The sequence below is a fragment of the Camelus bactrianus genome, chromosome 14 (genome assembly GCF_048773025.1).
Source record: "Camelus bactrianus isolate YW-2024 breed Bactrian camel chromosome 14, ASM4877302v1, whole genome shotgun sequence".
NCBI classification, from domain to species: domain Eukaryota; kingdom Metazoa; phylum Chordata; class Mammalia; order Artiodactyla; family Camelidae; genus Camelus; species Camelus bactrianus.
Window position 1 is genome coordinate 3248877 of NC_133552.1, and position 27644 is coordinate 3276520.

The 27644-nt window shown below is 52.3% G+C and overlaps 1 protein-coding gene across 2 annotated transcripts in view; it reads left to right on the top strand.

Moving 5' to 3' along the window:
• The window catches only part of ATP8A2 (ATPase phospholipid transporting 8A2), a 416513-nt gene extending 404519 nt beyond the window's left edge, over nt 1-11994 (top strand). For both annotated transcript variants that reach the window (XM_074377942.1, XM_074377943.1), the window contains 2 exons: nt 6534-6625; nt 11598-11994. In XM_074377942.1, coding sequence (XP_074234043.1) covers nt 6534-6625; nt 11598-11695 — 190 coding nt within the window. In that variant the 3' untranslated portion in view covers nt 11696-11994. The remainder of the gene's footprint in view (nt 1-6533; nt 6626-11597) is intronic.
• The last annotated feature ends 15650 nt before the right edge of the window (nt 11995-27644 follow it).

The window sequence follows — 27644 nt, forward strand, 5'->3', positions numbered from 1 at the left end:
CTGTATGGACGGACCACACTTTGTTACCCATTCAGCAGCTGACAGATGTCTGGGTTGTTTCATCCCTCAGTTACTGTGAATAGCGCTGCTGTAGATGCTGGTGTGCAAGGATCTGCCTGAGTCCACCCTTGATTCTTTCGGGTGTAACCGAGGAGTGGAACTGCTGGGTGCCGCAGTAATTCTGTGTTGAACTTAACCGCAGAGCAGGGCCCCCTCAGGAAGCTGCGAGGACTCCAACCTCCCCACGGCCTGTCCAGCACACGCTCTCTGTTTCTGTCTCACTTGCAGCCGTCCTCGGAGGTGTTGTAAGTGCTGCTTCTCTGGGGCTTTGATTTGCGTTTCCCTCGTGACTAATGACGTCGCCCTTTCCGTGTGTTCGCTGGCCACTGCGTTTCTTCTCCGGGTGATGTCTGCACAGACCCTTGGCCTGTTTTTGATTTGGTTTGTCTGCCTTCTTGCTGTTGAGTTGTTGGGATTACTGATATGTTCTGGATCCTAGACCCAAGGTGTGTGACTTGTAAACACTTTCTCTCATTTTGTGGTTCTTTTCACTTTCTTGATAATGTCTTGATTCATAAAAAGTCTGAATATTGATGAAGCCCAGTTTATCTATTCTTCATTGCCTGTGCTTTGTAAGGAATATTGCCAAATTGAAGGTCACAAAGATTTATACAGTTTTAGCCCTTGTACGTGGGGCTCTGATCCCTGCTGAGCCACTCTGAGCGACTGAAGCTGAGGGCCCGGCCTGGTTCCTCTGCATGTGGAAGTCCACTTGCTGTGGGGCCTTCGCTGAGCAGACCTCTCTCTTCATGGATGGTCCTGGTGCCCGAGCCAAAGGCCAGCTGACCACGCTCTCTGGGGTTTCTGCCACACTCTCACCTACGCTACGCATATTCACATGTCCGCCTACCAGTGCTTTATTGCTGTAGTTTTACATTAAATCTTGAAATCAGAAAGTGTGAGTCCTGTAATTTTGTTGGTTTTTTCCAAGATCGTTTTGGTGATCTGTGGTCCCTGGAAATTCCATACGAATCTCTGGATAAACTTTCCCCATTTCTGCAAAAAAAACAGGCTGTTGGGATTTTGCCTAATCGCTTTGGTTCGATCTTCCAGTAAACTCGCTGAACAGAAGTGGTAAAAGCAGGCATCCTTGTCTTATTGCTGATCGGAGAGAGCCAGCTTTCAGCCCCTTGGCGCATGCTGTCAGCTGGGGCAGCGTGTTTTGTAAATGCTCTTTGTTGGGTTGAGGAATTTCCCTTGTCTTAGTTTGCTGAGTATTTTTATTATGAAAGGGTGTCTGGTTTTGTCAAATGGTTTTTCACATTAATTCAGATCATTGCTCTCTTCCCTCTATTCTGTTACTGTGCTGTGTTATGCTGGTTGATTTTTGTATGTTTAACCCACCTTTGCATCCTGGCCTAAATCCCATCTGGTCATGGTGGAGAATCCTTTTATTATACTGCTGAATTCGGTTTGCTCATACTTTGTCAGGAGTTCCTTTTTTAAGCCAAACTCTCGTGGATCTAATTGTTCTTCCCTGTGCTGCTTCGTACTCCTTTTTCCTTTACTTCTCACTAACAAATTAACCAAAGTAAATTGCTGATTGCGTTCTCTTCGCCTTTTTTCCTGTCTTTGTGAGTGGATGGTGTTCAAACCTCACGTAGACAGGAGAATGCTGTAAACTGTAAATGTTGTTCATATTGTCACCCCTTCCTAGGCTTGAGCTTTGCCAACATGACTGTTCATGAGCAATTTTACTGATGTTCATCCACAATGGCCTTTTCCTCCGTAACATTTCAGCCCTGGAACACGGGCAGAAGTCGGTGTTGTAAAAGCTCTGGTGCCCTTTTCCTCACCCAGAGCTTTGTCAGATCCATTACTATTTTCAGTCTCCAGAAAAGGGTGTTTCTAAAAAGACTTGGGAAGCAACGGCTCTGTGACTTTGCTCTGTAGCCACCCTGTATTCCAACAGTCAGGCCAGGGGACTATAAATTAAGGGGTCCAGTCACTGTGGCAGACTCAGTGGACTTGGGGCCACACAGGAGCACTGGGTGAAATGGGAAGAGAAAGGCTTCCAGTGTGCAAATGCAGGAGCGGCAGTTAAAAGGCTCAGGGCTTGATGCGGGGAGAGGTGAGCCCTCAGCCCCACGTGCGATGGGTCAGAGCCCTCTGCACAAAGCTGCAGACTTTGTAGGGCTATTTTATTTTTTAAATTTTTTAAAGTATATTTTTATTTAAGTATAGTCAGTTTACGATGTATCAATTTCTGGTGTACAGCACAGTATTTCAGTCATACAGGAACATTCTATTATTCATTTTCATACTCTTTTTAACCATGAGTTACTACAAAATATTGAATATATAGTTCCCTGTGCTGTGCAGTATAAACTTATCTATTTTATACAGAGTAGTCAGTATCTGCAAATCTCAAACTCCCAAGTCATCCCTTCCCACCCCCTCCCCCCCACCTAGTAACCATAAGTTTGTTTTCTGAGAGTCTGTTTCAATTCTGTAAGTTTGTCTTTTTTTTTAGATTCCACATGTGATATCATATGGTATTTTTCTCTTTCTGACTTACTTCACTTACAATGACATTCTCCAGGAGCATTCATGTTGCTGCAAATGGCATTATCTTATTCTTTTTTATGGCTGAGTAGTATTACATTGTATAGATATACCAAGACTTTCTCATCCAGTCATCTGTCGATGGACACTGAGGTTCCTTCCATGTCTTGGCTATTGTAAACAGTGCTGCTATGAACATTGGGGTGCGGGTGTCTTTTTGAATTAGAGTTCCCTCCAGATTACTGTGCAGGAGTGGGCTTGCTGGATCATAGGGTAAGTCTATATTTAGTCTTTTGAGGAATCTCCATACTGCTTTCCATAATGGCTGCACCAAACTGCATTCCCACAAACAGTGTAGGAGGTTCCCTTTTCTCCACAGCCTCTCCAGCATTTACTGTTTGTGGACTTTAGAATGACGGCCATTCTGACTGGTGTGAGCTGATACCTCACTGTAGTTTTGATGTACATTTCCCTAATAATCAGCACACTAGGCATTTTTTCATGTGCCTACTGGCCATCTGTATGTCTTCACTGGAGAACTGCTTGCTTAGGTCTTCTGCCCATTTTTGCATTGTGGCTTTTTTTTTTAATTAAGCTGTATGAGACGGTTTTATATTCTGGAAGGTAAGTAGGGGTGCTATTTTAGGGACACAGGCACTGGAAGAGTGGTGCTCACTGGACTGACAAGGCAGCAGTGACTCATGCTCTGTCCCAGTGGAAGCAGGTGGAACACAGAATCGCCCACCAGAAACCGGAAGCCCGTGCTAGGGTATGAGGCCCCGTTTTAGACTCTTCCCAGCGCTCCAGGAACTAAGCTCGGATATGAGGGAAACAGGGCCCTGGCAGAGGCCAAAGAAAGACCATTTAGGAGAACAGCCCGGAGCTGCGCAGCCAGCCACAGTGCGGCGAGCCGCTGAACCCACAGACACGTTCAGCTCCCCCAGACCTGGGGTGCGAGGATTGTCTGAAAGGGTCTATAAAGTACTGAGGAAAGAAGACCTGGAAATCAAAAAGCCAGAGCGGCACAGAATGGGAGAAGGGGGATTGGGAAGAAAAAGTAAAATGTACAGACATGAAAAGGGTAGTACTGAGACTGAAACACACTGTTTAGTCTCGTAATAGTTCAGAGAAAGGGAAAGGAAATGGAAGCATGGGGAGATTCAGGTAGAAATGGATACAACCTCCCAGGCGAGAAGAGGGGACCAAGGCAGGAGTCAAAGTGCTCTTCCCACGTGAAGGCGAACCAGCCTTCGCGCGTCTGTAGCTTTCCAGGTGTGAGCAAGACAGAACAAGCCACACCTAGAGCGAGGGTGGCACTGAACGTGCAGACATCACAGGCAGACAAGATTATAAGAGCGTCCAGAAGGAAAAGGCGAACTACCTGCCAAGAACCAGTCCCCTGAGTAGATGACGCAAAAGAGAATGAGAAAAAAGTTACCATAAACTAAATGCTACCATTCAGACGTATTTTAAAACGTGATCACACGTTGCGGATGCAGAGAAACAGCCTGCACGTAGGACGGGAATGAAGACGACTGGGAGACAGGAGAAGACCAGGGCCGGGGAGGAGGGAAGCCGACTTCGTGTCTGAGGCTTTGTCAGTTCTCACGCGGGCCCGCACCTGGCAGTGCAGGACTTGGTACAGGAGCATGAGTGGGGACCACGGGCCTGCAAGTAGACGTTCTAAGGCAGGCTAACAGCCAGCCACGTACCGTGATGAGCAGACCTGTGCGGAGACGGCAGGGCTCAGTGTGATGCCCGGTTCCGTTGTAGAGTTAGCTGCACTGGGAGGGGTCTGTGCACAGGTGTGGACATCCCCGTCCCCACATCCCACAGGTCTAGCAGGGTGCACACTGGCTGGCTGGTGATGAGGGAGACAGAGCTAATGTGGGGGGGGGGGGGCTGGCCCTGGATGCCCGCTTGAGGGAATCATTGAGCAGGGCCTTCTACGGTCCCCTGTACTTGGGGTGCAGGGCAGGTGTGGGCTCTTGGACACGTCTCCTTGATCCCAGGGACCCCTCAGCACGTGGGAGGACGGGCTGGAGCACAGGGTTAGAGGGCGGCGCTCCCGTGGGCTAGCGCTGAGTGGACAGTAGGCACGTGCTGTCCTTGCTTTGACCGTCGCTGTGTGTTCAGAGTATTTCATTTTTTGAAACATACACCTTTCTGTGAGGAACTCAGACGTCTGTCCAGCACCCACGCCCTCTGTGCTTGGAGGCACTGAGCTTGCTTCCAGCTGCCCAGGCAGAGACCAGGAGGTCACCAGGAGGGGCTTCTGGACCTGAACCGGTGGTTGGTCCAGGGGTGACTGAGCAGATGAAGGGCTTGGTGGGGAGCCCAGCCCTGCCGTCCCCTCCACTCCTGGGGAGCGAGGGCCTTCATCCCACCGGTGTACTGGTGTCCCCTCCCACGGGCTCTGAGCACCGGGCAGTGCCTTCTGTGCAGGCACCGTGGACAGTGCAGCTCAGACACGGAGGGCAGCCCCGCATGACACTCCCCACCTCCTGGGAGCTGCGGGCAGTTGGGGGGCCACACATGGAGACAGAGCATGTGGTCCTCCCTGCGGCCCAGGTGGTGGTTCAGCAGGACCCAGGGAGGTTACCGTGGCCCCTGCAGAAAACATACGAGAGGGGAGGGAGAGGCAGGGTGAGGGAGCAGAAGAAATGTGTTCCCAGCAGTCATCAAACATCTTCCCCAGGGCTGGCCGAGGCCCAGCCCAGTACGAAGTGAACTTCAGCTTGTGTGGAGGGGACCCGGGCCCTGCTCCCCTGGCAGAGGCCCTTACGGGAGCATGAAATGGGCCCTGGTCAGGAGAGACTTGTCCTCGGACACGGGTTCTGGACCACAGGCCACTGCAGCCCCTCCAGTTCCCACAAACGGCAGATTAGGGGTGTATTCGTTGCCACAGCAAAAGACCACACACTGCGTGGCTTAAACACCTGTTTCTCTCCCAGCGGTTCCGGAGGGCCCAAGTCCAAGAGCAGGGCCGGTTCCTCTGAGGCCTCCCCCTCCGCTGGCAGGTGAAGGGCGCAGTCTTCCTTGGTCTTCCCCTTGTCACGCCTCCGTGTGTGGGTGCACCCTGATCCCCTGCCTTATTCGGACAACAGTCAAACTGGATTAAGTCCACGCCGTGCCCTCATTTTAACTGCGTCGCCTCTTTAAAGCCCCCTCTCCTAATGCAGCCCCCACCCTGAGGCCCCAGAGGGCTAAGGCTTCCACAGGTGAGTTCTGGGGGAGCACAGTCCAGCCCTGGGGCACCGGCAAGCTCCACACACAGTGTCTGTTTGGGTCGAAGCCAAGTGCCACCCTGACAGGAGATCAAAGCACGTGTGCACCTGGCACCTCTCAAGCACCCCACCTCTGGGTAGGGCATAAACCACAGCTGTCCTCCAGCGGCCTCTGTGCTTCTGCCCCCAGCAGGGGTACCTCGGAGCGAATCATTTCAGGAGAAGCAGGAAGAACTCCTAATCCTTGTTGTTCCAAGAAAACTTACCTTGGTTTTCACTGTGGTTCAAAATAAGCATCAGGTCCTGTGTAAGGAACCCGTCTCCTCCCGCAGTCCCAGGCAGTGGGGCGCGGCCTGGCACCGGTTCCTGGCGGCTGCAGGTGGGACAGAGGCTTTTAAGACATTCCTGGGAGAAACAGGCGGCTCCCTGCAGGTGTTCTGCAGAGTCCAGGCTGGCCCGGTGTGAATGAACACCTGTGGTCACTCACAAGGCAGGCAGGGTCCAGAGGCGTCGGGTCCAGGGATCTGTCTGGGGCCGACTGCTACCCACGCAGGGGTGAGATCACACGTGCTGTAAATAACAGGACGTTTCCTCCAAAAGTGTCGTGAAATGGGACGTTTTTCTGGACGTGGGGCAGCCTTTTTCCCCAGTGTGTTTTACTTCAGGACCTGCAATCATGCATCGAGCCCCTGGGAGAGGGGTCCATGGGGACGGGGGCTGACCCATTTCATCTGCCCCCAGGATGAACGAACGGGACCGGCTGCTGAAGAGGCTGAGCAGGAAGACGCCGCCCACCCTGTTCCGCGGAGGCTCCCTGCAGCAGTCAGTGCCCCGTGAGTAGGCGCCCTGGGGGCGGGATGGGAGGAGGGCTGGGCGGTGGGCCTGGTCAGAGGCGGGTATGGCTCCAGCGCAGGTCATCCCCGGGACCCAGACTTCAAATCCTGATGTGGTTTAAGATCCTCCCATCAGCCTCCCAGTGGGATTCTAAGACTGACGTGATGTTACTTTCAAAGGGTTCCCCCCAATTCGCACATTGATTAAAACAAGGACAATCACTGACAATCCCCACCCCTCTGCAGCTGGAGGCCAGGCCTGGTTTCTGCCCAGCAGGGCTGTGTGGGGTGCACAGGAGCCCAGTGGGAGGCCATGAGCGAGGGGCATGGAGCTGGGACAGGTGGGTGGGCCTTACCTGCCAACCCAGACACCGTGCCACCAGCCGAGGGCAGCGCTGGCCCAGTACAGGTGCCCTCGTGCAGGCGGCCTCCCTTCCCCAGGGCTGAATCCCACCTCCCCCTCCAGCCCCCACTCACTCCCCCTCTGACCCCACACAGGCATCACTTTGACCGATGCCCACTTCTGCTTCCCCTTCGCCCCTGAGGCGATGAGAAGGAAGAACGGGTGGAAAAGTGAGGACTGCTTGCACCCGGAGGACAGGCGTTGGAGGGCTCCTGCCGAGCCCGCAGAGCTCCACCTGTGAACAGGTCTTCACAGACCTGGGCAGAGAGAGGAGGGAAGGGGACATCATCACCACCCGTGGTCCCCTCCCCGCAGCCCCACGTGCCGCATCCACGCAGGAGGAAGGGGGCTGAGGCCACCTTAGCGTGTCCCACAAGCTCTATGTCTGTGAGGCTTCTCCGCCCAGGACGCCTGGCAGGGCCTAAGGGCAGTGCATCACCGGCCCAGGGCAGCCCAGGGCTCAGGTTCCCGGCCACGGCCTCCGGGACCCCCACCGCCCTGGAGCTGGGCTGCCTGCAGTCCTGCCCCAGCACTGCCACTTTTCTGTGACTTTCGGTAAGTTAACCCGTTTCTATTCCTGTAAAATGGAGCAGACATGCGCACGCACCTGGCGTTACTGGGCGGATTAACGGAGGCTGCTGTATAAATGAGCGGTAGAAGCCCAATAAACACCAGGTATTACTTTTTTTTCTGCCACTAGTTGAGGAAATCTGAGCCACTTACCTATTTCCCTAAACTTGTTCTCTCCTCTGAGAAAAAACCAGAATAACATACCTCTTATACAGCCCATGAGGCTTCACGACGGAGCGGGGAGAGCAGGCAGAGGAGGAGTGCTGAGCCCCTAAAAGCGGTGTTCGTGCCTCAGAGCCTCCAGCCTCAAAGAATGAACCACCAAAGTGGAGACTCGGGAGGACTTTTGTGGGAGTATCATAAAGGGTCTTAAAACAACCACTAAATGTTTTCCAGACTCTGTTTTGAAGGACAAAAAATTTCTAATGAACAAGAGCTATACAAGAAAGCGGCTTAAAATCACACATTTTAAAGACACTCAGCAACTAGTGATGAGAGCCTGCTGGGCCCCAGGGCATCTGTCCCTGACCCGGAGGGCGAGGAGGTGCTCCAGGACCGGGCCTCTGTCTTCGCAGGAACCTCATCTCCGAGCACCCGTCGTTCCCAGGGGCCGCCGCACCCGGTGTCTGTGACCGACCCTGCGCGTCCCGCACAGCCGAATCTCATTGTCCCCACCACACAGCCGAATCTCCTTGTCGACCCCGCCAGCTTCCCAAGCTTCTGTTGCTCCTGGGAATCTTTTTCCACCCAGGGAGCGGCCACCTTCGTTAAGATGCTATCACAGCTCAGACTGGAAGGACTGCTACTTAAGGGGAGTTTTACTCCAAAATAACATGATTTTTAGGAATTTCACCAAATATTCTACCTGGAGAGGACAGACCTCAGCCCCTCGAGTGTGGTCTCCAGGCCCCCATCAACCCTTCTGAAGATGAGTGAAGGTGGGAAATGCTATGAGCTGGGGGTTCCCTCTGAGGCCCCGTCTGGATGCAGATGGCAGGCAGGGCTCATCAGGCAGGAGCTGGTGAGCTGAAGGTGCTGGCGGAGGTGGGCTGGGTGACTGTGGCCCCTGTTGTCCTGCTAAAATTTCTTCCACTGTGGCTCTAACCCCTACCAGGCCTGGCTTCTAAAAGGAAAGTATTTATGGGTCACAGAGACACCCCTATCAGGCCACCCTCCTTTCATTCTTGAATTGAAAGGACACTTAACCTCGCTTGAGTCTCAGAACGTCCTGGTGCACATTCTGGAAACATGACGGTAGATGCAGCTGGACCAGGAGCCCTCCGGTAGTGACCTCTGGCCTGTGCTGACCCTGGGAGGAGAGACTGGACCAGAAATGCCTGAAACCCTCCCCACCCTAGAGTGGCTGTCATCCCGCTGGCTGGCCCTCCTCCAGTGAGACAAATGTGAGCTGAGGACGTCAGACAGCTCCGAGCTGAAGAAACCAGCGCAGGGCTTCCTGAACGGAAAACAACAGATAAGAGACGGGGCCGCTGCTCCTTCCTTCCAACAGGGAGTGGATGGTTCCAGATGTGAGATACTCCCCAAAAGGACATTCCCAAACAAGGCTTATTTTTCTGTCTCAGCAAGTCCCCTTCATCCTTTCCTCTCCACTAGTCTCCACCCCCAACAACAACAAAAAAACCTCATTAAAAAGTAGGTAGCAATGTTCTATTTGGGCTGACAACGGCCTGGAGGGGAGCCTCTGCCAGCACTGGAGAGGCTCTTGTCCTCCCCCCAAGAGGACCCGTCCTGGGGCCCACTGGAGGGCCTGGTCCAGGCCATTTACAGAAAAGTGAGCCACGAAGGCCCAAGAGCTTAAAGGCTAAGCCCTCCCCGGCCCTAGGCTCTGGGTCCACAAGGATGGCGGAGCACAGGGGAGGGAGAGCTCCATGGTGGCCTGCCTGCCCCAAGGATGGAGAAGGGCACTTACAGGGGGTCCCCATCCCTCAAGGTCAGCGCCACTTCTCGGGGCGGAGAAGCAGCCCCCGGGTGTGGCAGGACCACCGTTCCCACAGCACGCTGGGTCCAAGGACAGCTGCTGCGGCACGGCCACCTTGGTAAGCAGCAGATATTACTAGAAACGTCCCCTTCGGGAGACCAGAGGAAGAACACTGCCCGGGCCAACCACAGAGCTCAGCCTTGTTGCCAGAGGAGGCAGTGCCGTTTGCTAGATTTTACTTTGAAACACTGCAAGGCCAGCAGCTGGTCTGGGACGGCAGCAAGGACGCAGCACAAAGGGCACCTTGTGGGGCACGGGAGGCGGGGCCCAGAGAACCCTTGGGCCACCCAGGGTTTCCTCATCTTGGACCCACAGCTCCGAGGTGGGAGGAGGCCGTTCCTCTTCAGATCCCAGGAATTCTCCGAGGCCGGGAGAGTGGCACAGCCTCCGTGGGAAGGCTCAGGGCCCACTGGCTCTGCACCCTTTGCGGGGCGCACACTGGCCTGGGGGCTCTGCCTGGTGCTAGGACAGTGGACATGCGGGTTTTGGTAGAAATGCGGGTGAGCAGCCAGACTGACATCCCAGTGGAGGCTCCCCTCGGCTCTCAATCTGTCTTTACTTCCACCCCCTCCCTGCTGCCCAGCCACGACCTCAGTGGCTCCTAGGCCCCCTCTGCAGACAAGCCCCGGGTCCTCTCAGGCCGAAAGGCTTGCTCTCGGGAAGAGCTGGGAAGCTAGCCCCTGGGGACGGAGGCGCAGTTTCTGCGCATGATCGGAGCAGCCAGTCACCCCCAGCATCTGCTTTTGAAGTCACTTCCTCATCTCCCTCCCCAAGAAGACTATACTTTGCTCTGTACATCTTTATAGTCCAGAAACTTCCCTTCTCAAGCCAAGTGTCTGAGTAAAGTCAGAATCCAGGATGATACACAGGCATACTCCTGACCTCTTCTCCTTTAAGGGCTGTGAGCTAACAGCACCAGTGGTAAGTCCTAAACACGCACAGGCGGGAGGCAGGCTTTTGACTGTGTCGTTTTTTGGTCAGAAGGTCTAATTCAGCTTGTGGGACTTTTCCGTACCCCTGAAGCAGAAGACTCAGTCAACAGAGCGGGTCTTACCTGTCCCTTCTGTAGGAAGGGCCAGTTAGGAAGCAGAGCCTTATTCTGGACTTCTGAAAGTTAACCCCATCCCAGACCCTCAGAACGGAGCTGCAGGAGCGCTCGGGCCATGCCTGGGTTTGTCTACCAGCTCTGCCACCTTGGGCAAGTCATGATGTCACCCATGCCTCCATTTCCCCATCTGTGAAATGGGAAGAACTCCGCCGCCTGTCTCACAGCGCTGCTGGGAGGAACAGAAGAGCTGAGCATGCACAGTACACACCACATGCTCTGGACACACAGCAACTGATCCTGTCGGCTGCTGGTAGTGTTGCCATCATTTCTGGAACCAGTTGTAAAAACCAGTCTTCCTGTAGCCATTGGGCCAATTAAACACCTCTTGACTTTTTCTAGTGATTTTTTTTTCCTTTACCTACACAAAAGTAGACCCACCAAATCCGCCTGATGTGAACGCTCCCAGCACCCCGTGCACTTTGCCAGCCCTTACTGTTAGCATATGTTTACCTGGCATGTTTACACCTTAATAAATCACCCACGGGCCTGTAGCTTCAGGCTGACTGGAACCTTTCCGGCGCAGGACCTGTTCTCCCCGGGGGCTGGCAGTGGGACAGTGCGGCGGGAGCCAGTGACACACTGTGATTCATAGGCTGCGCCGGGCTGCAGCCCCCAGAAATGGGAGGACACTCCCCAGCCCAGCCCAGCAGCAGCACAGAACCACCCGGACTCCGCCCCTCGGGCGCACCCTCCCTCCTCCTCTTCTTTGCCACACACGCCCATGAGGGTCAGCTGTCTCTGGACCCCTATCCAAGGCCACGGGGCCCATGGTAGGAGCTTGGCCACGGTCTCCCCATAAAGCAGCTTCTTCCAAACCCAGTGCACCGCCCCCCCACCCCCACCCCCCCCGCCAGCCTGCTCCTAACCAGGCCTCTGTGCCCTCCTCTTTCAGATGGGTACGCCTTCTCCCAGGAGGAGCACGGAGCCGTCACTCAGGAAGAAATAGTCCGCGCTTATGACACCACCAAACAGAAATCGAGGAGGAAGTAAGACGCAGGCCCTCCCGCGGGCTCCCCGAAGGGGCGGCGTCGGCGGCACGCAGTGTTCGCGCATCCCTGGCGGAAGAGGCCGGTGGCAGCAGCCAGAACACCGGGACACCCGTTCTGTGGCCTTAGCCGACCGGTTTGCTAGTCCCACTTACCCCGCAAACCCGAGGGCTTCCCGCGGGGGGCCCTTCCTTCCCTTCCAGCCCGGCTGCAGCGCTTGGCCCGCCTTTCGTTTACGCTGTTAGGAAGCGTTCGACTCTGCTCTGTCAGGTGTGAAATTAAAAACATAATGTTTCACCAATATTTAAACATCAGTACTGGTTGTTCTGGGAGAAAGGGAAGAGGGTTTTATGCTGCCTGAGAACCCGTCTTGCGGAACTGGAGCCGGGGGCGCGCCGCTTCCTGCCCTATAACCCCCAGATAAGTCCGCGGGGCAGCACGTGACTGCACTTTATGCAGGCCGCTCTCTTGCTCTGATTCCTTTTCTGTTTGTACGAAATTGCCATAAACTTGATTGCGGTGAAATCACAAAAACATGTATCTGGGTGGTAAGCCTGAAAATGGCTACCTGAACCTCCCAGTCACATTTGCAGCGGGGGGGACCCGTTGGGGTCCCGACACTCCCCTGCATCCTCGCCAGGTGCCTCCCGGCCAGTGGCCCGGGTGCTCTCGGGCACGCCGCGCTCAGACCTACTGCATGTGGCCCTGTGCTTGGTGCATGGCAGCTGCGGGCACCCCAACCAGCACTCATCCTTCTCCCGCAGATTCAGACGCGGATGCGAGAATCCCTTCTTCCACCGCCCTGCCCCTTCTGTAACGGAAGAAACCACTCCACGTATCTAATACACGTGTACCTGCCTCTTCCTGAGGACAGGGACACCTGCGGGTCAGGGTGATCGTAGAGCCCCTTTGGCCCCGCCCACCCTGGTCAGGCTCTCAAAACTCCTCTCCTGGCCTCCAGACCTCTGGATCTTGGCACCTGCTTAACTTAGAACCCATGCTTGTTCTCTTGGGAGTTCAGAGCACGTTTCAATTTTTAGTGAATTTATAGCATGTCTCCCCAGCAAAGGAACACACCTGTCACTGCAGCTCTAGAATCTGAGAGCAAGGAGGGGTGGGGGAGTAAGGGCCCCAGGGTGAGGCAGACCACCGTCCGCGAGGCTCCAAGGGCACAGAGACAGTAGGGTCATGACAGAGGACACACCCTGCAAACCTCCCCAGTAGAAATTCGGAAATCAAGCCCCGGAGCCCCAGCTATCATCCTGTTCAGCCTGAGGTGTCCGCTGACATGCAGTTTTAATTGAACAGCAGTCCAAACATTTCACAGAAACGGCCTTTCTTCTATGGACACGTTTCTCTTCCCCTCCCGTCAGCGTTAGATCCAGGCACCTCCCGGAATACGAGGGGCCCTCAATCTAAAACAAGGAAAGTACTCAGTCACTGGCTTTGGAACCTCAGGGTCCCCCTTTCTGAACTGGAGGGAACTTGGACGCCTTCAGGCATGAAGGCTGCACGTGGAGCCCTTAATAAACCACTGGCCTGGAGGCACATCCTCTGCTCCCTGCTTTGGTCGCCAAACCAGATTTTTGGATGGCTTAACATAAATACTTCTGGGCAGCTGTTGCCGGTTAAAATGGCACAGTTCCTCGGGGGAGGACTGTGCTAAATTAGGAAATGAAACAATAGGGCATTTTGCTTCCTCACCCTTCATTTGGGAACATCCACATCTCTCTGGGTGTTGAGATCATTTAAAGCATGATTTGCATTATCTAAGCACCCAAATCCCTCACTCGGGAGGTGCCCAGGACCCAGAGAGGGCTCAGGGCGGCGGGGGGCAAAACAACGCAGCAAACAGGTGAAGGCAGGAAAATGGCCAGTCCTTCCTCCCCAAGGAATAAAACGGTCTCAGCACCAGAGCACCCAGCAAGGTGGATGGCCGCAGGAATCACAGAACACAGCACAGCAAGGCGGCGGTGCCCCCACTCACTCCCAAGGACCACGTCCCACGCCCAGGGGAGCAACGAACATTCGGACTGCATCATATAAAGGCACTGGACGACTTGGTTTCATCTGCGAACTACGCCTACTTGGAAGAAGGGAATTCCAGCTCCATTCTTTGTCAAACACTCGGCTCGTTCTGTGAACGACAGTGTGTGCCCGTGCGCTTGTTCGGGGCTTTTGTTTTTTATGTTATTTTTTATGTTAAAATGCAGTTCAGATCTTTCTGAGATTTAAGTGTATTTTCCAGTTCTTTTGAGGAGCAAACAGTCCCTGCAATCATGAAACACGCACGCGGGAGCGAGCACGAGCGGGATGCCTTTATTTCCTCTCTCCCGCGATTAAGCTATCTTGTAGCCAAATGACTAAACTAATGACTAAACTGGGTTTCCTGGAGTAGCCGCTGTCACTGCGTGTGATGTGTTTTATTCAGCCAGGGCCGACTCGGGGGCTGTGTCATTTGTGCTATCTTTAAATTGAGGTCAGGGTGTCACACACAAGCCCTCCCTGGGGAGGAGAGTGGACCAGACTAGGTTGCACACTGTCAGCTCAGTGGAAGCGCCACCTGGGACCTGTCGCTCTGCCACACGCTAAGTGACACTGGGGCTGGCCGGTAGGCACTGCAGGGCCTGACCCTGGACTGGGCTAAAGTGACAGACTGCACCCAGGCCCCGCCTTGGTCTCGCCTTGCACACAGACTGCAGATTCTTGTCCGAGTTCCTGTCCTGTTCCGGCCGACTCTGCAGAAGAGCAGCCCTTCCCTGCTGGCGGCCGAGCCCAGCTCCTCCGCAGCATGCGTGGCTCAGAGTGCTCACTGAAAAGGGAAGGTGGAGTGGGGCTGGAAGGAGCCCCCATTTCTGCTTGGCTGTGTGATTTAGCACGTCACTGCCGACTGGGACGGCTTTGTCATAATTTTGGGGTGTTGCTAGTGTGTCTAGCCTGTCTCCAGGAAGAATATTCCAGGCTTCTTGACCCATCTCCCACCACACACACACACACACAAAACCTGTGCTTTGAGAAGGAGATGCTGTTTCTTTCACACGTGGAGTGATGCCCCCAGACACCAGCCTGGGCTTCAGCAGGTCACAGCTGAGAACACTGCTGGCCTTTCCCTTCCCTGACGGGGCTTCAGGAGCTGGCGGTAACAATTCATAATCATTTGTCGAGAAACAGTGAATAACGAAAACAAATTGAGTATAAGTAACTAACTTCTGAAAATGCCTATGGACATATATTACAGACTTTACGGTTGCATTTTTTTTTTTAAAGAAAGCTCTAGTCTATAATCTCCATTGGTTATAACAATGACCCTTTATCATATTTTTCTGAACCATACGGAAGAGAATTTTCTATCATATTCCTGCTCCTGGAGATTTATGTCTTAGACCGCAGGCTGGATAGGATGTGTGCAAACCTCTTCTGGAGAAGAAGGTGGTCTTCAGTTTTGAACATGTGAAAGGACTGCCCACATTTCTGCCGGGGCTTGAATTACGGCCCAGGGCCATTGTCTCAAAGTAATTCAAGGAGTGATTTAGCCCCAGCATTTGAAACGTAGCCTTTATCTCCTGGGATCCATAAGAAATGCGACCAGGGAAACTGTGCTTAAGCAGAGTTTGAAATAATGAGGCAAAGAAATGAGTTTATCAGGTCAAGGTAAAGGATGGCACCCCCATCGTGCTCATTAAATACTGCTTCATGCAGGCGCTTCAATTAGAAGACACACTAGTGACGGAGACAGTGAAAGCCCCCGCCCGCGCCCCGGAAGCGATGCAGCAGCTGGCTTTGCTGCTGGTGCTTCGGTGGCTCAAGACAGTTGCTGGTCCCTGTAAGTCCCAGGGGAGATGACTCAGCCGCATGTTATCCATCTTTGGATCTTGAAGAGCCAGGAGGACAGAAGATTTCCCAGTGGGTCTTAGATGGGGACCCAAGGCTCCCTGTAATGACATGTGTAGAAGTGCCCTGAACTGAACAGACCGGGAACACTCAGCTCGATGTTCCAGACTCCGTAGATTTTCTCAGCCTCCCAAACCGTCCACCAGAACACACTTCCGTTCCCTTTCCCCAGAGCTTCACTTCATGCCAGGACTCCTGCTGCTGCTCCGTTTAATGCGCTCCTGGTTTGCTGGGACTGACTGCACTGTGAAGGGGGGTCTTTTCATTGGGAAGAGGGCTCTGAGCTGGCAGGGCTAGGAAGCTGGTGGGGTGGAGAAGGGCTCCGCGCTCCCCACACCGAGCATGACCCTCCGCTCCCGACTGGGGATTCTCCTTACACCAGGCCGGCTCATCTTCAAGTGACAATCTCTTGCCCTAGCTGCCTCAGAGATGTCCACTCCCAGGCATCAGGCCAAGGAAAACAGGCTTCCAGGATCAGCCCCTCAGCCTCCCTCCCGACCTGGCTCAATGAAGGAAGACCTGTGCGGTTTAAAAGCCGGGAACAAGTGTGAGGGGCTTGGATTTACGACAGAGTGGGAGGAAGCTGCAGGGACGGTGCTCTCCGAATAACCCTGCTCAAGGGACTCAGGGGTCCGGGGGGGCTCAGCAAGGCAGCGCCGGGACTGGGAGGGCCAGCTCCCCCCAGAGGGCGGGAGGACACCCCAGATCAAGATGTGAGTGCACTTCTGATGAGACGGAGCCAGTCGGTCGTGCTCCCAAGGACGGCTTGGTGTATGTGCTCCAGGGGGTGGGGCCCGCGGTCTGCAGCCTCGGTGGGCCACCCTTCCTGGATTGCTGTTTGAACGACATCTCAGGGCGTCTTTCTCCTACAAGCAGAGCCACGTGCTCACCGGTCTGCTGTCACATCTGTGCCCGATGGCTTAAGTACTGTTTGCAACGGGGACGTTTTAATCTGGTTATGCAGAGAGAAGCGAGGCTGTGGGGGCACGTTTAATTGGCTCCCAGCAGAGCAGGGAGCTCGGCTGTGGGGTGCGGGGTTTTTGCGGCCTCCCTCTAGAAGTGTTACCATTTTCACGTCCTATTAATGTCCTCTGGTTGTTAAATTACAGCCGCACGTTACAGTGGAGCTGGGTTCCCTCCTGGAGTGAATACAAATGAAGAAGCATTTTACTTGTCTTTTTAGAGGTTTTGGAAAATGTAGTGATTCGTGGCTTTGATCCATCCTGTTGACTGGTGTATGTCTGCACAGACCTGTTTCAAATAAATCTTTTGTTAAAGTAAATGGCTGGACCACGTTTTATTTTTGAATTTCTCTCCCACTAATAAGCACTCGCTGCCACAGGGACTTTGGGCTAGAACAGAGGTTCTGTCGGCAGGCAGACACTATACATACACATAGACCTGCTGTCTTGGAGCTGACAGCCTGCAAACGCAGCGAAACGGCAGGGGTGCAGGGGAATCTGAGCTGCAGGTGAACACGGGTTCGGCTGCTTCGAGGCCAGGCCCCTTGCACGAGGAGAGGGTCCAGGAGGCCACGCTGAGTGCGGGCTGACAGGCAGAGGGGAGCACTGGGCACAGGCCTTCTCCACCAGGTACTTTATTCCCTCTGGTTCATCCCTGTTTCCCTGCCAACTGAGACGTGGCAAGTTCAGATTCTATTACTGAGCATGAAATCACAACGCTGTTATTGAAGGGGTTCAGAACCCGCACCCCCAAACCTACCCCTTCTGGCATAATGACTGCTTTGAGTGGAAAGCACCTGAGAAACAGCAGGTGCAGGAAGGGCTCACTGCCCCCTCTTCGGCCCAAAAGCAGGTCCTAACATTTCCCGTGAGAAAGACGCCCTCCCTGCACACGGAGGAAGGCATGAGTGGGCGCAGCGGCAGGCCTGCACAAACCCCCTGCGAAAGACCCCCGAGCTGCCCTGCCACCGTCCACAGTTTGCTGCCACCAGCCCGAGCCCCTTGGCTCACATCCCACATGTATCTTTGTAGAAAACAGCAGACAAGCTGTTGGGCTTAACAGCTTCTTGGGGTCTTTGTTTCCCTTCTGAAGGCTCCCATGTATGCACAAAAATATTAAATAAATTTGTATGCTTTTCTCCTGTTAATCTGTCTTCAGAAAGCAGTTTTTCCTCCCTTACATTGTTTTTAAGGGCGGGCAGAGACCTCTGCCTGTTCCCTGCAGGCATAACGCGTCGCATTCTGTATGAGACCCCCGCCTTGGGGTCCCTGGGATGCCGGGTTCACACCACAGAGGCTGCACTGAGCCTGGGGAACCTGGGGGCGCTGAGGGCTGAGTGTCCTCGCCAGAAACCCGACGGCCACTCACCTGGCCTTGTCTGGGCAGCGCTACACATCACCCATGCGCGGGGAGGATGGAACCCGAGGTGCAGGACAGACGGGGACTAAAGCCTCTGGCGACGGTTCCCTGCAGAGGCTTCAGTCTGGAGCCCAGAGATCTCTCAACTGCCCACTTCGAATGTACTACACTCCCCAGTGGATGACTCCTCCCAGACGGGCCATGTCCCCGGAGAACCAAGCCTGACCAGAGTCACCACCCTGGGGGCCACGTCCACAGGCATGGCAGGGACAGGAGGCCAGCCTCACTCCCAGGCAGGCTCCTGTAGCTCTTCCTCCGCCTGGCCTCTTTTTTTTATTATTTTTTTTTTTTCAAATCACGGAAAACAAAAATGACTTCACACAATCAGCAGCGAAGTGTGGAATTCCAACCGCTGCCATTTCTTGGCCGCGTCTATAAAACCCACCTTTGCCAGGGTGTTCCCTGGAACGAGCCTGAACCGCAGGGGGCCGCCAGCCGCTACGACGGGTGCAGACCCTACATTTCTGCCTAAGGTGATGTTCTTCCAATAGTTCTCTCTCTAGAAAAGACTCAGGACACTGGGGAAAAAAATCAGTCAGGGTCTGCTGTTTATTTTCAGTGTGTTTCCATAAGACACACGTGTGAGGGACTGAAATGTTGTCAGAGGAGCAGGGCACTTGGCAGGAGATGGCTCCCGCCTCCAACGCCGTCCGCCTTCACTCTCCCCCGTGTGACTCTTTCAAAGGAACTTTCCAGCAATTGTTGAAAAGCCAAGCAGTCGTTCCTGGACTAGAGATGGAGGTCTGGGACTTCACCTTTTCCCAGAGGACGAAGAAATAGAATCCCTCCACCTACCAAAGCCAGACGCACCGAACGCCGAGACCAGCTCCCGAACATTAAGCTTTCGCTTGTTTAAAGTAGGCCAAACACATAAATCAAACGATTTAAAATTCCTGAGGGTTGGCCTCAAAATCTCCATCTTCAGCTGCTTGTCTCTTTTTGCAGTGAACTGTCCTTGATCTCAGATTCCAGAGCGATGGACGCCAAGAGAAAGGGTGCGGGACTGTCCCCAGAGCCGAGGCTCGGCCCGACCCTGAGCTGGAAGGGTCCGTCCCTGGAGTTTGTCTAGGACTGCTGTTACAGTTGCTCACAGAGTTGAATGCGACCTGTCCTCGGTCCCCTCAGCTAAAGAACTATGTTTTGATTTGAAATACTCCAAATGAATTGCTGACAAATTCTTCCCAATTGTCTTCCAACAAAACTGTTGTGCATACATTGTGCCCTTTCAAAGCCCTCTTGCTGACCTGACACATCTTGTCTGTGGCCGGGGGGGAGGGGATGGAGAATGGCTGGCTGTCCCCCTTGCTTTCCAATGGCCTTGAATGGAGTACATGAGTGTCTGCTGTGAGCTGAAACAGACCAGCCCTTCAGCCGCAAACAAAGCTGTTCAAGTCACTTTTTCCCCTTCCCGGTGTTAAGAGAAGCCTCTGCATGCAAATCGCTTACAAATATGTCTGCAGGACAAGCCCTCGAATTTGTTTCAATAGTTGGTTTAAAACTGCCTGAGGGTGGGGGAGCCCCTCACTCCTCACTGCGTCCAAGCAAATTTGTTTAATACTTGAGCTAGAAAACATTTTAATGCAATTCTGCTTTCCAGTTCATTTGACGACCAGCCCCAGCAGGCTCGTTGCGGACCTGGAGCCGGGGCGCCCCACACCCACCTGCCCTAGTGCATGGGGGAGACCTGGGCGGGCGCGCACAGGAAGCTTCTGGAACCGCGTGTGCATGAGTGCACGCCTGTGAAGCTTCCGCAGGAGGGACCGAAGCAGACACAAACGTCCACGAGCACAAAAGAACAAAACTTAACCTTGAGAATTTGGCAAAGCAGCCCCGACAATGCCATGGAAGGTATGTGAGGGCTGAACCCACGTCTTATTTTTGGAGATGGGAGAAAACCCACTTCTGGCAACTGTGTGCAAAGGGAAAACGCTCAGGGCCCTTTCAGTCCCAGCCACCCAGATGGATGTTTGAGAACCTGGGGCCTTTCCAACAAAACTGCTGAGGCCCCAGCTCCAGGGGAAAGGCCTCGGCCGGCGGGAGGGGCCCTGCGGTCCACGCGAGCTCCAGGGCCACGTCGGAAGCAAGACCTGCTAGTGACCTTGAACTCCACCATCCTGGGGTCTCCAGCTCGGAGGGCTGGCCCCACCCTTCCCCACTGCTCTGGGGACCGCGAGCTGTTTTCCAGGCTCTGGAGATGTACCAGAAGGTCCACCATCTACCATACCCCCCCCCAAAATATTAAGAACCACAAATGCAATGAGCAACAGACACAGAGCAAAGGAAAGTATAACCCGGTACCTCGCCCCGCGGCGCGGTGGAAGTCCTCACACCCCGCAGACTTGGGGGTTCATAACCACCCACATTCACCTGCCACGGTTTCAGAGGCTCATGTTTCAGATCAGTGTCCGGTGGGGATTTGCTGTCCAAGTCACCGCCAGCCACCCTCTGGCTGCATCCTCACGTGGCAGGAAGGGTTTTTTAAATGAAAGCATTAATCTCCCCACCAGGCGCCACCATCCTGGCCTAATCACACCCAAAGGCCCCACCCCCAACATCATCACATTGAGGGTGAGCCTTTCAACATAAGTTCGGGGAGGTGCGGCGCCAAGTGCAAGCGGACGCTGACTGCCCCCGATCAGGGCTCCGCGGCCCATCGCCAGGTCCCCGGGTCCCTGCATACTGATTAGTCTTCACTCACCCCATTGTCCTTCTCTTGTCAAACCACCTTTTTTTTTTTGGTACCATCAGTTACAACATGTCAATTTTTGGTGCCCAGCACAATGTCCCAGTCATGCATACACACATATGTATTCATTTTCATTTACTGTCAAACAGCCTCTTAAACCTTCTGTGACTGGATGTCCCTGTCAGCCATACAAACAGGTGACCACAGAGGGGACAACAGTGTCTTTTCTCTTTCCCACCGGATGGCAATCTCTCTGCTCATCACCGAAAAACTCCACCTCAACCAGAACTCAAGGTCCATCAGAGCCCCAGGACCGCCCCAGGACCACCTCAGGCCCACCTGCCCATCCGATCTCCTCATCGTGCCCCCACCCCACAACCTACCCATCCTTAGAGGCTTTGTCCCCAACAGCCTCCTCCAGGAGCTCATTTGGGACAGCAGTGCTCCCACACAGCCCCAGGCCCTCCAGGCCACACCCTCTATAGCGTGTATTTACACGCCTAAGCCCCATGTCTCCAAGAAGCCCAGAGACTTCCCCACGTGAGGCCCATGTACGACACGTGCAGGTGGTGGGGCATGTGGAGGAGGCCAAGCCCTCAGCCTCAGAAGTCTGGCCAGTTACTAACCTCATGACCTTGCAGAGGTCGCATGGCACCCCTGCACCTCAGTTTTCTCCCATGCAGTATGGAGACTCCCCCTGGGCTCCTCACAAGCAGTGGTGAACAGGGACCCACACTGGTATGGCCGGGCACTGCTTCCACGACAGCTGGGAAAGATCCGCTGCCCCATTAGTAAAGGGGCAACTGGGTTCCCCACCACCTCCTCTGGACCTTTCTGCAAGCCAGCAACTAAGGGGCAACACCTCCTGGGGGCGGGGCCACTCCTGACCCCACGAGGCTCTCATTCTCTAAGACCAGTCAGTGCCTACTGCCATCAGACTCATGAATACTCTTAAAATCACACCTGGTGGCGAGATTCTCCATACACTCCTTCCAGAACCATGTTCCGCACACGCTGCTAAGTGCTAAGCGTGCAGACAAACACAGCATCCAAAGAGCTCAGCCCAGTGGAGGAGACAGACATGCCAATAAACTGAACACAGCCTGCGAGTGTTTCCATTATCTGTTATTACAGAACAACCACCTCAGAACTTGGTGGCTCAAAATAACAGCAGGTTCCTCAAAAAATTAAACAGACTTACAATATGATCCAGGGAATAGATCCGAAAGAATCAAAAGCCGGGACTCAAACACAACCATGTTCTAAATAAACTTAAAAGCTTTTGCACAGCAAAAGAAACCACGGACAAAATGAAAAGACAGCCTACGGACTGGGAGAAAGTAACTGTAAATGATGTGACTGCCAAGGGGTTAATATCCAAAATATGTAACAGTACATACAACTCAATATCAAAAAAAAAAACCCACCAATTAAAAAAAATGGGCAGAAGATCTGAACAGACATTTTTTCAAAGCAGACATACAGATGGCTAACAGGCACATGAAAAGATGCTCAATATAGCCAATTACTGGAGAAATGCAAACCAAAACGACGAGATACCTCACATCACTTAGAATGACGCTCATTAAAGTCTATAACTAGCAAGCGTTGGAGAGAATACGGAGAAAAGGGAATCCTTGTACAGTGTTGGTGGGAATGTAAATTGGTTCAGGCGCTATGGAAAACAGTATGGATGTTCCTCAAAAAATTAAAAATAGAACCACCATATGATGCAGCAATTCTACTCCTGGGTATATATCCAGAAAAAATGAAAAGACTAATTCCCAAAGACACCTGCACCCCAATGTTCATAGCACTATTTACAATGGCCAAGACACGGAAACAACCCAAGTGCCCATCAGCAAACGACTGAATTAAGAAGATGCGGCTTACAGAGAAAGACAAATACTGTATGATATCACTTATATGTGGAATCTAAAAAATAATACAAATAAATGTGTATGCAAAACAAAGAGACTCACAGATACAGAAAACAAACTAGTGGTTCCCATCGGGGAGAGGGAAGGGGGAGGGGCAAGGCAGGGAACGGGATTAAGAGGCAAAACGACTACGCACAAAGCAGACCAGCCGCAAGCGTACACTGGACGGCTCGGGGGATTACGCCATTATCTCGCAGTAACTTTTAACAAACACAATCTGTAAAAATACTGACTCACCTGAAACTAATATCGTAAATCAACTATTCTTCAATAAATAATGAATAAATGATAAAATAAAATCTTCCCCCGAGAAGTGGACCGGCGGTCGTCAGGGCCTGGGTGCAAGGCACGGAGAGCCAGCGTCTAACGGGCACAGCGTCCGCGTTGGGGAAGACGAGGACGGTCCAGGGGACGACGGCGGGGGAGGTTCGCAGCAACGCGGCCGGGCTTCGTGCGCGAACGCCGCACTTACAGCCGGCGAGGAGCAGCAGAGTGCGTGTGTATCTTACCACAACGAGGAAAAAAAGGAAGAGAAAGAAAAAGAAAAATCCCATCTGCGGTTTGGGCAAAGCGCGGCAGAAATGACCCACCTCTGCTCCCGGTGCTGGCGCGGCTCCTGGGCTGACCTGGACGGCGGGGGCCGCAGGCACCTCCCTCTCTCCGCGGGCCTCCCGGGCGGCCTCTCCGCGAGGCATCACCTTGTCACCAAGCGAACCAGGTCCGCGTGCCCCAGGGACGCCAAGGTTCGCAGGGAACAGGGTTTACCCGCAAGGCAGCCACACGAAGAAGCAGGGGGAGGAGCCTCAGCCCCGCTCCCCGGGAGGCGGGGCGTCAGGACGCGTGCTCCGGACGCGGGGCGCGCGGAAGGGACTGGAAGAAGGGGCGGCGCCGCGGCTCTGCGCAGGCGTACCTGGGCTCCGGCCTCTGCGGGCGCGGGGCCCCACGTGAGCGTGGAGTTTTCGGCCCTCTGACGTCAAAAGGTCAAAGAGCAACATATGCGCATGCCCAGTGGGAGGGCCTTAAATGGTGCCGCTTAACTAGACACAGCTGACACCAACTCCCTGGACAACATCTGATTGTTTAGGCTGCTTGCAGCACGCGCCACGTGGAGGACACGCGAGTCTTTTGTTGCAACAGTTAAAATGACCTTGATGAGTGCGGTCACAGGTGAGATGGATGTAACTAATGGTCACCTGGGGTTGCAGCCTTCTCAGGCTTCCAAGAGACGGAAGTAGAATCCGCGCTAAGGCCCGGGCCCTGAGACGGGCACAGCATCCCTTCCCAAAAGGCTGTTACTGGGGCAGAGGCCACAGAGCCCACCCAGATCCAAGGCGAGGGGACTGACACCCACGCTTCTCCATGAAAGGGGTTTCACAGAGTTTGTCTTCCGTTTTCATCCCAGCGTAAGGTGACAGTGGAGTGTGTACGGGATACTGAGGTATTGGGGAGACAGGATGCTGCTCTGGGGGTTCAGGGAGACTTTCAAGGCAAAGGAGACAGTCTCATCCAGGATGAGGTAATGGATGCGAAAACCTCTTGTAAACCGTGAATTGTTCCCCCAGTGCATTACTAATGATGACGACAGTAAATGCTGAATTAAGAGGAGGATTTGCAGCTGCTTCCCAATTGATAAGATGCAAATACAGACCAGACTCTCACCTTATTAAATTCATCAAGTTGCTCTGGGCTACTAAGCCAGGAACGTGCGTAGCAGGTCCCCATGGAAAGAGATGTGCATGCCCTTCAGGTATCAAGCCCCCTGCTGATGATACCCAAGTGGGCTGCCTCCCTGGGTATTCCATGCAAGGCCACCATTATGCATTGAATGCCACCATATGCAATGCACCCCAAAGAGAATTGTAGTCATGAGCCCGTCATGGCCAATTCATTTTCTGCTAACTGTAGAGAAAATATTTGTCAAGCACAGTTTTTTCTAATAACCACGTTGTGGAAAAGAGACGGCGCTGAATCAAACGAGGTTCTGATCCTTCTCAATAAATGATTGCTGAATGAACAGGGATCCTTAGGTAATCAACAAGGAGTCTTTCTGTTCCAATACACCTTTCATTAGATATAAAACTTCTTAAACTAATACAGAAATACTGTACTGGCTTAAAAAAGAAGAAAATGAAACCCATTAATAATGAAAGCTAAGAAAATTCTATTCCAGATCACTCTTAGCCTTCCTATTTATCATTAGGAGAAATTGTTTTAAGATGGGTCTGGTAATTTCAAACTTTTGCCATCCTCACTTTGTTCTGTTGGACCAAATATTTGGAGTCAGTTGGGGCCTAAAATCTAGACAGAGCAGCAAATGTCATTCTCACAAAGGTTCCCATAAGAAGGGTCCAAGAACAAAGCAAGTAGGACTCAAGTTCCCGTTCTGTCCCCTCTCTCCCCTTCTGTGCACCTTGGTGTCCTGTTTTGCTCTTTCAGGTCTCTAACACCTGTTTAACCAAGTCCTTACACATATTCTCTCTGTAAAAAAAACCTGTGTGACCACGGCCATATCAACTAAGGCAAATATACATGTATGTCTTACCATGTACCAAGTCTACTGGAATTCCACCCAAAAGAACTAAGTACTTACGTTCACCAAAAGCTGTGTTCAAAATGTTCCTATCTGCATCATTTCTAACAGCCCAAACAGAAAATATTCCAAGTGTCCATCAATAGTAGATTGGGGCTTGGGGGGTAGGTATAGCTCAGTGGTAAAACATGTGGGTCAGCATGCACGAGGTCCTGGGTTCAATCTCCAGTACCTCCACTTAAAATAATAATAATAATAAATTTTAAAAAACTTTCCAAAAAAACCCCAGGATAGCTTTTTAAAAAATAGTAGATTGGATAAGTAATTACAGCATATTCATATAGTGGAATACTACACAGCAATGAAAAGGGGTGAACTGCCCCATTAGACACTGGTTATAACATTGAGTGTAAGGACCAGACACACAAGAGTGTGATTCCATTCATGTGGAGTTCAAAATCGGGCACAGCTAATCTCCAGTGGTGGAGCACGGATCTTTGAAGGGAGCTTGCAAGTGGATTTTTTCTATCTCTTGATCTGGGTGGCGGTTTATTTCAGTGTACATTTAAGATCTGTGTGCTCTAAAGTGTGTAAGTTATAATAAAGAAATTAAAATAAAACGTTTCAGTCTAGGTTCCTGCCTGAGCCCTGACTGCTTCAGGGAGATGTGCAGTGGCAGATTACAAAGGCTGGGTCAGACTCACCAGACCTGGAAGAGATCTGTAGAGGAGAGTCTGAATTCCCAGAGCAACAGCAGCAGAGATTCGAAGGCAGGCAATTCAGGCTTTACGAAGAGGAGGACTGATTCTAGGATCAGAGAAAGCCAGTACTGCACAAGTCCCCAGACAACCTCAAAACACAAGAAATACAAACTAACCCAGTAAGACTGATTAGCTACTGAAACAAAAATAAGGAAAATAATCTCCTAAGCTAGTTCTAAGGAGATATATATATATATATATATATATATATATATATAGAGAGAGAGAGAGAGAGAGAGAGAGAGAGAGAGAGAGAGAGAGAGAGAGAGGGAGAGAAACATATTTTGTCAACATAAATTGTGTATTTCTCTATACTGAACAGGTTAAACAGAAATGAAAAGAAGTAAATTATATGTGTATCATAAAAAGCACTGATGCCACCTGCACTGTATCCTTTGTCCCCCCAACACCAACCCTAGGAGGTGTGTGTTATAAACCCCCTTTTACAGAATTCACCCTAAGATCAGAGACTGCAGAGCCCTGGTCAAAGGCCACACCGCAGGTTGGAGAAATGGGTTTGAACTTGGGCCCATCTATCAAGGGAGCTGGATAGAACCAACTATATCCAGAAGGGGAAGGCTGAGTTTCCAACACTCCTTTCAAAACATCAGTCAAGGGCTGAGAGCAGACAGCCTCATATAGTAAGTTACTCTTGTTTCAAATTTCCCTGTGTGCATTTTGTACACACGTGTACACACACGTGGCGATTTTATATACATGTTGCAGATGGCCATCAGTCTTCCACAACTGTCACGTCTGCTGAGTAAATAATGTCTTCTGTAACCTAGGATTTTTCTAAATGGAAAGACCTCCACTTCAAAATGGTTGAAATTAAGATGCCAGTTTTATGTTAAAAATCGATCTTAAGGCTGCCATCATAAACTGTTTACCCCTTTTATCATCTCCTATTTAAAAGTTGTTTTAAACACTAATTCTAAATTTCTGGATCTTGATTTGAGTCTCTGTCCTTCAATTTGGGGTCTAACTGTTAAAGGTATTCTGAAGATTTAGCTGTGAAAAGTGAAATGATTGTCACAGCCAGCTTCCTTCGTAAAACTTTGTAATTTTATCCCAAAGTTACTCTGTCCCGGTGCTGTGGGTTAGAGTTCACATTCGAAAATAAGTAACATTTTCGACAGGAGGGACAGCGGGACTGTCTTTCTAGGGTTTTATTCTTCCACTTTTCACTGATACATGATTCTGTTCAGAAGAACAGTGTCCAAGGGAAGCAAGTAGAAATTGCTGCAGGGAGCACACTTGCCTAGTGTAAGTTCGTGATCTGCTGCACAGGGTTAACCATTTCTAACTCTCTGGCATCTTTCCTTTACTCACCTCCTTAAAGGCACTTGAATCACAACAACATTCATGTTTTCAATTAAGAGAAAAATTTCAGAAGTCAAAGAAATTTTCTACATAAGTATTTGGGAATGAATGGGCTGAATGGAGATAGCTCATCTCTGGCTCTGAGAGAGAAAAAGAGAGCACACAGCGGGATGGAGCTGTCCGCTGGGCTCTAGCACCTAAGGAGAAGCAGGGTTAAGGTAGATGATGAGGAGTGGGGTTCTCACTTGTTTGCCTGATTTTCGCCTCCTTGCAGTATTTTGGCTGCTCCTTTAAAAATGCAAGGGACGGAGTGGGGGTGGGGGTGGGGGTTACGGTCAGTGGAGCTCAGGGGTAGAGCACACGCCTAGCACGCACGAGGTCCTGGGTTCAAGTCCCAGTCCCTCTGTTAAGGGGTAAAATGTAAGAGGCTCTAAAAGTTG